Source organism: Gavialis gangeticus, unplaced genomic scaffold, assembly GCF_001723915.1.
Source record: "Gavialis gangeticus isolate Ggan-Ray unplaced genomic scaffold, GavGan_comp1, whole genome shotgun sequence".
Classification (NCBI taxonomy): domain Eukaryota; kingdom Metazoa; phylum Chordata; order Crocodylia; family Gavialidae; genus Gavialis; species Gavialis gangeticus.
In genome coordinates this window covers 29306432-29316987 of record NW_017729025.1, presented here as the reverse complement: position 1 = coordinate 29316987, position 10556 = coordinate 29306432, and the positions used below count along the sequence as shown (strand labels likewise).

Below are 10556 nucleotides of genomic sequence, written 5' to 3'. Positions count from 1 at the left end.
CCCCCTCTCACTCTCTCATTACAGAATGTAACATCTAGATCTTCACCCAGACTCCTGTCTGGTTTCCTGCTATGGTTTTAAAGAAAGAGTGCAAGCATCCAGGTAATAATCACTCAGTAAAGACACAAAGCCAGTCTGAAAGGTGTTTTATTCTGGATTTTTAATGGTATAATAGATTTCATTTTACATTATAGATTCATTCTAGTAATTCATAAAACAACACTATTTACTGTCATCTATATTCCACTTGACACAAACATATAAATCTATATTATTGCTGCTTCTGACAAAGAATAGCCTTGGCTAAAAGTATTTCAGTTGATTTCCAGAACAACAGTTTTTAAGTGTTTCTTCTGCAAATTGCTACTTTAGTGCAATATGTTTCCTGAATGACCGCCTGCATGTTTATCACTGGATCAACGGCAAATTTTCCTGTCAAATTAACTTGTGAAGGAAACAGTAGGTGATTTGTAAAAACAAGTGTTTATCAATCCTAAGATTGTTCCCATGTTTAATCCAAAGTAATTCTAATGGAAATGGTTATCATAAAACACTGTTGGAGCTTAACAAATACATGTAATAATAATTTCTAGACAAGAAATCATTATGCCACATAGACAATCCTCCGAGATATGAATTGGCTACAAGGAACTCTCCAAGCCCCGACTCCTCCAACTCCTTCTGCAAATTACCCTGAGAACCTGCAGACAGTTGGTAAGTCCACAGGACATGGAGAGTTCTGGCAACTGAAAGGATCAAATCCTCTCCCTCTTACTGTACCTCACTTCAGTGTACAATCAACAAGAGGTGGGAGGATAAGGGAGGAACCAGCTGCACGCCTCACCATCACTGAAGCTGCCTGGGTTCCTCTCTTCCCATAAAGGTTTTCAGAGGTTGTACCTGTTGTTTTACTATGTATTTTGGTTTTCTTTGGCTAAGATTGCACCTTGTTCTAACGCTAAACATTACATTTACTTCCTCTAAGTAGTCAGCAGGTCTGACTGCACTATTTTCCCTGTAAATATTTGTGACTAATCAAGTTCTGTGTTGGCATAACCATTTACTGCTATTCACTGAATGCCAAAAAAACAGAAAGCTGCCATAGATTTGCTTAAAGATTTTATTGAACCATAAAAAGAAACCAAACCAAAAACCATCAAGCAATTTATGCAAGCTACTGAACTGGTAGTCCATGACTCCAAAGTAGAACCAGAATTGCATTCAAATTGGTACTTAATTCAACAAAGTCTGCCATCACTCCCCCTAAACCTCATGTGAGACAAAACACATCATGTACCTTAGAAGACCCTTCCCCTCAGAAGTTTTTATAAATACATCAAATAGGCGATTCCAAGCTTTGAAACAGCGTATGTTGCACATAATCTGACAGTCCACAAAACAACATATGCCTTACCAAGCAAATACACATTAAAATCACCATGTGTAGCATAGAAGTGAGAGCATATGGCATCTCTAATTTCCCTTACTTCCCTTGACCCTGTTCCTTTATTGTTTATGAGGTTACTTTGTAGTTGTGGGAATTGGCTTAGTCTTAGTTCATGCAAAAATACTCATCACTGGCTCTTACAGCCATTGTGCAGAGCACAGCAGGTCACAGCAAAATGCAATTGTCATCCAAGAGATTTTGCGGGTACTGTTATCTGGTCTTCAGGTATCCAAATATACTTTCCACCAACTTCTGTGATCACTAACATGGTTCTGTTCAGCCCTATGTTGTCTGTGTCCAGCTTCAGAAGCCATGGCAGTTAAGATAGGTGGGTTCCCATAAAATGGTGGTGCCTACCTGTACACTGTTGACTACTGTGTCATGGAAGAATAAGGATTTAACTTGTCCAAATGTGACAGAACTTTGTACACCTTTCTAGTGCTTTCCACATCAGTTCATGAACCTTCCCCTGTGGCCCACCGAGCTTTGCAGCACCTGGGAGTAGGACCACTTGCAGTTAGCATATTCAGCAGCTTCTTTAGGGGGCATGCTATGGAAACATAATCCTTGTTGGGAAATGCAATTATCTGAAAGCCACTTTGATTTAAGGTACATTCCTGACACTGACAACAGCAACCAAGGAGTAAGCAGTTTTCATAACAGCAGTGCAAACCCCCGCCATCTCCAGCCTGACAGCTGGCTTCCAATGCTAAACTGGTTAGACTCAGATCTGTAGTAGTTCTTGAACAGCCAGTTTCCAAACCACAATAGCAACCTATTTCCCTATAGCTAATGACTGCCTTAGTCATAGAATCATAGAAAATTAGGGTTGGAAGGGACTTCAGGTCATCTAGTCCACCCCCCTGCTCAAAGCAGGACCATCTCCAGCCAAAGCTTTGTCTAGCCAGGTCTTAAACACCTCCAAAGATGGAGAGTCCACAACCTCTCTCAGTCATAGGCTTTGGTCCCAGAGGGTTATGGCACATTCCCCACTTAGGTCCATAAAGGTTTCCTTCTTCCTGTGGAAGTTCCAAGCCACTGCTGGTCATCCATTGTTCTCAAAATTATATGATATGATCTTGCCACACTGATTCATAGATAGTAAGGCCAGAAGGGACCTCAGAAGATCATTGAGTCCAGCCCCCTGCACCAAGCAGGCAAGACAACCGGGGTCAGGTGACCGCAGCAAGGTGACAGTCCAGTCTCCTCTTCAAGATTTCCAGGGTAGTTGATGGCACCACCTCTGCACGGAGCTTATTCCACAGTCTGGACACCCTAGTAGTGAAGTAGTTTTTCCTAATGTTGAGCCTGAAATGGTCTTCCAGGAGTTTGTGACCATTACTCCTAGTTTTCCCCAAGGGTGCCATGGTGAACGGTTGTTCACTGAGCCCTTGATGTACACCTCTGATGTAGTGGTAAACTGCTACCAAGTCCCCTCTCAGCCTTCTTTTTTTCAGGCTGAGGAGTACCAGATACTTCAGCCTTTCCTTGTATGGCTTGCCATGCAAGTCTTTGATTGCACTGGTGGCCCTTCTCTGGACTCTCAAGCTTTACCACGTCCCTGTTAAAGTGCAATGCCCAGAACTGGATGCAGTACTCCAGCTGCGGTCTCAACAATACCAGCTGCAGTGGGAGAATCACTTCTTTGGTTTTGCTGGAGATGCACTGATTGATGCATGGCAAGGTATTGTTATCCCTGCTGGCTACAGCGTCGCACTGCCGGCTCATGTTCATACTATGGTCCATTATTACACCCAGGTCCCTTTCATTTGTAGTGCTTATTAGACCCCAACCCCACGTGGTGCCCAACGACTAGGGAGACAACTATCCAATTGCCCAGGGATCCTGTTACTCATTAGCCAGAGCAAGCAGGGAGCAAACACTAGCACACATTGCTTGCAACAGCTTTATTCAGAATGGAGACAGCTTTGGACTAGCTCCCAAAAAACAGACAAATCGGGGAGCAGCCCCGAACGATAGTTTTTTCCACATTTATACAGCTTGGTTCATACATATTAACATTCACCCCACCTATGTCCCTTCTTCAGTTCCACCCATTTCTCCTCCCATCTCAAGCTCTGCCTCTATTTACTGTTTGCTTCCTTAGCATGGTATTGCCTATGCATTTCATTCATTTACATGTCTCTGCTACAAGCGCATGCATAAGACTTTGACCTTCGCTTCTTTTGGTCACTTGCGGTTTCTCACTGGTTCTTTCTAGTTTTCTTGCTGACTTCAGCACCATCTCCAAGGCCATATTTCTGCTTTGTCTCCTGACCAGAGCTGGTGGGCCGCATTCTAGTTTTACCCAACACATCATGCACTTTGCACCCTATCCTTTGTTAAGAATCTGCTTACTTAAGCATTAGCCAAGTTAGTTGCTTTTAATATATCATCCAGCCTTGTGACCAGCAGCTTTTGCTGAGACACCGGAAAAAACTTTTATCAGCTGCACACCCAGCACTCCCCAAAATCTAGTTTGTTACCCCAACACCCAAAATTCGCTGATAAAACCCCCAAAATCCATGATTAAAATAACCCCCCCATCTCCCCTGGCCCTACTGGTGTCCTTCACTCCACCCTCCACACCTCCCCCAGGCCTGCTGGTGCCCCTCACTCCCACCCCAGAGCCCTGCTGGTGCCCCTCCTCCCACCCACAGCCCCTGCTCCCCCAGACCTGCCAGAGGAGGGGCTATGGGCCCAGGGTCTTGGGTTTACAGCCCCTTTCCCTGGCAGGAAGCGGCAGCTGTTGCAGCAGATCAGAACCCACCGACCCCCCACCCCCTCAGCTGCTTGCTGCCTGCCTGCTGTGGGCTCAGACAGTGGGGGCAGCTCCCTGCCGCTGTGTGCACTCCCAGGGGGTAGGGGGGAATCCATGCCCCCCAGATCTCCCCCAGGGAGGGTGCATGCTGCCTGCCTGCTGCAGGCTCAGGCTCTTGCCCTGCTGTCCTTCCCCAGGGCTTCTGCAGCCCAGTGGGTGTGACCCAGTGCTGCAGGGCAGAGCAGGAGCCACGCAGGAACGCTGCTTGCCATTGCAAGCTCTGCGCTGTGCTGATGCTGCGTCCCCTGTGCGCAGCAGCAGTGGGGGCAGTAGCACAGGATTGTGTCCCTCACTGCTGTTGTGTGCACAGGGGATGCATCACCAGGGCAGCACAGAGCATACAGAGGCAATCAACTTCCATATGCGACCCTGCTCTGCCCTGCAGCACCAGGTTGCACTGGCTGGGCTGTGGAGGCCACAGCTGACGGCAGCAGAGTGGGAGCCCAAGCCTCAGGAGGCAGCCCACACCTGTCCCTGCTCCATGCACAAATCTGGGGGGCACAGGTCTCTCCTGCACCCCCGGGAGGGTGTGCAGTGGTGGGGAGCCAGCCCCTGCCTCCCACCCCTCAAACAAGGCATCTGTGGCCCCATTCCACTGCTCGCTGGGGCCCTGAGGCTGTGCATTACAGCCCCAGGCCCCAAGCCCCACACGTGGCCTGGCTGGGCAGCAGCCCCAGCCCTCCCAACTCCCTCCCTATAGGGGCCTCAATCCCCCCTGGCACTTATGTGCAGGAGTTGCTCTCCAGACTCTCTGGCAGCCATGTGCATGTACTTGTACATGGCGTCCTGTGCCTGACTGCCCTCCTCTGGCTCCCTCCCACCCCTTGGAGGCTGCAACGCTGCCAGTCTGCAGAGGGCTCGTTGCAACACTGGAAAATCCACAGGTTTCTCTGCTAAAATGAGAAATCCGCTTTTTACTCTGGTAAGGGGGGAAATCCCCATTTTACTGTTTTTCCATGGGAAATGAAAAATCTGGATCCCTGGTGATAAGATATAGCCCCAAGTGTCTGTTGAGTGGAACTTGCTCTAGGCTGACAGGTCCCTTCCTACTAAGTTCTAATTTACAGTGCTCCAATATTTGCCTTGTTTTTCCTGTGGTAAAACACCATCAACAGACTTTCTTGCTGTGATCTAGGTGCAGTGTATTGCCTCCCTGCATGGCCCAGATGGTGTGCAAGTGGCTACTGCAGACTCCTGGGGTCTGTAACAGTCTTAGGCTGGAGGCAGCAGGGTTGGAGGAAATGCCTCACACTGCTGCTGTCTCTTTAAGTCTTGTATTACTTTTCCTGGCTCCCTCCTAAGTCTGTAGGCAGGGAGCCAGAAACTCACAAGGAGCCGGAAACTCACAGCAATCCATCTTGAAACATACTGAGCAGAGGGGGGGGGGCCAAAGCTGCCCAGAGACCAAGGCCAGGGGCCGGCTGGGCTGTGTGTTCTTAGAGGCGATGGATGTGCTGGGGGCCATGTGGGGGCTTCTGCTCCTGTTGCTCTCAGTTTCCCTCCTGGCTTTCAGCTTTTACTGCTGCTACCTGAAATTCATCCACATGAAATATGATCACATCCCAGGACCCCCAAGAGAGAGGTAAGGAGGAAGCCAGCTTCCCCAGGACCCCTGCACAAATGGGGCTGCTGGAGGTCTGGTGTTTTTGTTTCAAGAACCTGAATAGGGGCTTATCTGTGTGTCAGTCTTGGTGTCTGTCCCCCTGGGGCTGGTCAGAGTTGTATACTAGGGCTGTGCAAAGCTTTGGTCCGATTTGGTTCGGCAGAGATTCGACCCGATTCAATGGCCGAATCTCCGAATCCGAACTGAATCAGAGGACCCTTTAATCTCTCCAAATTGAATTGGAACCCTCCAAATCAATTCAGAAAGATTCAACGATTCGGACATAGACGCAGCTTTATAAGTTTTTTCTACATACCTCGAGGTATCAGGCAGCTCGTGAACACTGAAATGCTGGGGCGCATAGAGTGTCTCACAGGAGCATGGGAGGCTCTCCAACATGCTCGGCAGCAGACCCAGAAGTGGACCAGAAGCACTTCCAGTCCAATTCCGGGTCTACTGAGGAGCGTGCGGGGGGCCCTCCCGTGGACTGCAAGTACTTCCGGGTCTGCCGGGGAGCACGCAGGGTGCCCCTGTGCACTCCCGTGGGATGCTCCATCCACCCCAGCTTCACAGCGTTCACGAGCCGTGCCTAGTACCTCAAGGTATGTAGAAAAAATATTTAAAGCTGTGTCTATGGCTGAATCACTGATTCTCTGAATCGGCATCAAATCTTCAGACTCAGATTCAGCCAAATTGAATCAGGGACAACGATCCGAATCAATAAATCAAATCACTGCCCCTGATTTGAGCCGAATCCATAACGAATAGGGCCTGCGTTGCACACCCCTATTGTACATTGTGCCCCAGGCTGGCTGTCAGGACTTACCAGCTGGCTTCTGAATATCACAATAACTTCATATAAAATGGTTATGCCAGTTCTGAGCAGAGAGACAACTCACTTCCCAGGGTCAAGTGTGATAACCTGAGAACCTATGGAAGTGATACTCATGGTCCAGATAAAATCCTGGCTCTGCTGAAGTCATTAGGAGTTTCACCCTTGGCTTCTATGGTGTCAGAATTTGTTCTTTCATATAGGGGAAAACCCAGTGTAAAGGTACTTCATGTCTGCCATTGCCACAATTTGGATTGTGCTAAATGTAGGATTTGAGATATATGAAGCAGGGTGAATTAGGAGCTTCCAAAGGGCAAACAGTTAATGAAATCAGTAATTTTTTAGTTATGTGACTTTATCACTGTTTTGCAGGCAGGGAAACTGTGACACAGAGATGAAGGCAAGGACTTGTCCCGGGTCAGAGCCCATGTTAGGACTGGCACTGAACTGCTGGGCTCTTGACTCCTACACTTGTGCTCCCACCAGCAGATCATATATTTTCCTCTTCATGCAGAATGTGTTGATATAATCCGGGCTCATGTGAGAAGCAGGGTTTGTTTACTAACTTCTCTTATTGGACTAATTACATCATTGGGAGAGATATTAGACAAATTGAAGGCCATTCTGTATACATCTACATGTGCGCTTTACTGTGGAGTTGACTAATTAGCCGCATAGTAAAGTGTCACTGTCTACACTTGTGCCAATATTACAGCTTAATAAATTATTTAATTAATTCCTGTTGGGGACAGTGCTATCTTACAGCAGGGTAAATAAGGGTGTGTCAGGGCTGCTTGCTGCATGGCTCTGGACTTTAGCAGTCTCATGTCCCAGCTAATCCCTCTATTGCCCAACACTGGCACCTGAAAACTAGGGCTTGTCCCCTGAGCCTGTTGCCAGCCCAGGACTGCTCTGCCCCAGCTCAACCTGCTACTGTCCTAGGCTCATGTGCAGACACTGCACCCAGGAGCAGCTGACACCAGCGCAAACAGCTCCAGAGTTTATTGTGTCACATTAATTGAACATATAGATGCACCCTTTGGGTGCATCCAGATGAGCGCGGACATTTGTTTCCCCAGGCACACCTTGTGCCGTTGCTACTTGTCCCTGGGAAACACTGGGGACGAGACAGTTGTTACATAATACAGACAGTTATTTCACATCAAGGGCTGCGTGGTAAGTCCCTGACTTCTTTTAATTTACTGTAATTATTTCCTTTGTCCATAATCTTACAGAGTTACCATATACTACCTTACTAAAAAATCTGGTATAAATGATTTTCCTGATATTTATGGTATGGTTCAGACAGCCTCTGTCACTGACATATTTGAGCACCTCATAATTATTAATGTGTTTATTCTCACAGCATCCATGGAAAGAAAGCAGGTGTCCCCATTTTACAGTTGGAGAAATAAGGCCCAGAGAAAGTATAAGTGACTAGCCCATGGTCACGCAAGAAATTCTGCACAAATGTTCCTTCTACTCCTCCTACCACCAGCAGGTCTAGCAGTGCTGAGAAATTTTGAAGGAAAATACTTGCATTGAAGACAAGAGACATTGAATTAGCCATATGCAAAGGGAACTAAGGGTTGAACCTTGCTACTAACAGGTTTTTAGTGGTTTAGCTAGAGGAGGACTGGTTTGCTAATAGTTGATAACATGTCTCATATCCTCTTTGGTCCAGTTATAAGAAGGGAGCTTCATTCAAACACACAAAAGAATTAAGAAAACTTGTATTATAGATTATTAGGTAATATTGTTGAGTACTTCATATTTTTAAGTACCTAAAAGAATCTCAGGTAAAGAAAGGAAATTTCAGCATTACTTGTTCGTTCAGAAGAGAACAACAGCAAGGTTATCTGTCTTAGGTGGAAAACAGATCTCCTTAAGCACAGCTTGCTGGCTTTTAGCAAAATTGCAACAGGAAACTTTCAGATACATGCAAAGGTGGTGGGAATATCCAGCTTGTCTCTGAAGGAAAGTGACCTGTGTCTTTTAAATAAAGATGATGCATTTATTCCTTTCTGTAATTTCCATATTAGCTAGTGCCTTCCCTTATAGGATTTCTTCCTTATTTCACCGTTCGGGTGACTACAAATACGTAGATTTCACTGGAAAAGGGCTGATTATGGTCACCCCTACCCCAGCTTAATGCCAGTGTCCTACTGTCATTACTAATTTACCACCACGTACAAAATATCTCTCTCATATAGTTACAGCATAGATTCGAGTACTGAAAGGCACAGAAACCTTGTAAGATAACGGCTGTTCATTGGACACTAGGGCAGTTACTGTCCACACACCCAAGTGTTTCAAATACTTACACAGACAAAAGACTCTCTCAACTTACTGGCCAGCAAAGGCTGTCTTTTAAATCTGTATACATTGACCTTCACAAATGCACAGAGCTCTGTGGAATGATTGATGGAGTCCTGCCTTGTAACGGGTGTGGAGGATTGGGGTGGGGCTTTTGGGCAGGGCTGTGGGTTGTTGGAAGGAGAATACAAATGATGCATGTAGCCCATCAACAGAAACCAGAACAATGAAGCTAAGTAAATTCAGCCATAGTATACAAGCGTTATGGACTATCCACTCAGAAATCTACATGGTATGCATACCATCTTACTGGTTTCATTATCCTTTGTCAAACATTTCAAAGCTCATTTCAAACGCCAATAAACATCTGCATTGTTACAAAAATGAGAGCAATGTATATGGTACATGGTATAGATAGATAGATAGATAGATAGATAGATAGATAGATAGATCACAGGGAAGCAGGTGCACCAGAAGTCTCTGCGGTGTATGTCACCTCATGCAGCAGGGAATGCCAGATCCCCTGAGGCTACGGGAGTTGAAACTGCACATTCTTCTAGGTAATTTCTGACCTTAAAAATCACTATTTTATTTGGTTTGCTGTATTTCCTTCCAAGCCATAATGCTGCATCCTTACGACTTGACTAAGCTCTAGCTTTGTTCTCTCTAGCTTTGTACTTGGACACCTGCCAATTTTATGGAACATACAAAGGAAAAATGGGCTGTTGCATGGACTCTTCATGCAATGGTGAGTTGTAACACCTCAGGATTGAACGAGGCCATGTATAACCGGGTATTACACACAAGAAAGAAACTTGCTTTTATCATTAAGTGCATATCGCCAATTGGGAAGTTGAGGCAGAGAGAGATAAAAAGCTAAATCTGAATGCGACCACATAACTACAGGGTTAGGCAATTACACACATTGGGGGATTCTGTTGTGCCTTGCACCAAGACAGAATGCCCCTACAGGCATACCTGCTGAGAACGGCCCTCTTGTCTTAGTCCAACTGTTTGGGCATTTTTCCAGGAAGAAGCAGCTCTAGGTTTTAGGCCTCTCAGTCACAGTGGGTTTGAACCTAGTTTCATAGTTTCATAGTAGGTAGGGTCGGAAGGGACCTCAGCAGATCATCAAGTCTGACCCCCTGCTCTGGGCAGGAAAGAGTACAGGGGTCCAACAACCTCGGCAAGGTGATTAGCTAGCCTCACTTTGAAGACCCCCAGAGTAGGAGCCAGCACCACTTCCCTTGGAAGTTGGTTCCAGATCCTAGCTGCCCTGACTGTGAAGTAGCGCCTCCTGATGTCTAGTCTGAACCTACTCCCAGTCAACTTATGACCGTTATTTCTAGTCACACACAGGGACTCTCCCAATGCCTGCTGGTCCCCCCTGACTAGTTTGTAACAGGCCACTAGATCCCCCCTCAGCCTTCTCTTGTGGAGGCTGAACAGGTTCAGGTCCCGTAGCCTCTCCTCGTAGGGCCTGCCCTGCTGCCCCCGATCATGCGAGTGGCCCTCCTCTGGACCCTCTCCATGTTGT

The 10556-nt window shown here is 46.7% G+C and overlaps 1 protein-coding gene and 1 long non-coding RNA gene across 3 annotated transcripts in view; both read left to right on the top strand.

Moving 5' to 3' along the window:
- The window catches only part of LOC109298463, a 25760-nt gene extending 23485 nt beyond the window's left edge, over positions 1 to 2275 (top strand). Inside the window, exon 3 of the long non-coding RNA XR_002097616.1 lies at positions 594 to 2275. This is a non-coding gene — a long non-coding RNA (uncharacterized LOC109298463). The remainder of the gene's footprint in view (positions 1 to 593) is intronic.
- Positions 2276 to 5598: 3323 nt separating this feature from the next.
- LOC109298462 (cholesterol 24-hydroxylase) overlaps positions 5599 to 10556 on the top strand; it is a 30697-nt gene continuing 25739 nt past the window's right edge. The window contains exons 1-2 of one of the 2 annotated variants that reach the window (XM_019518584.1): positions 5599 to 5850; positions 9690 to 9767. In XM_019518584.1, coding sequence (XP_019374129.1) covers positions 5714 to 5850; positions 9690 to 9767 — 215 coding nt within the window. In that variant the 5' untranslated portion in view covers positions 5599 to 5713. The remainder of the gene's footprint in view (positions 5851 to 9689; positions 9768 to 10556) is intronic. The other variant, XM_019518582.1, reaches the window with a different exon arrangement.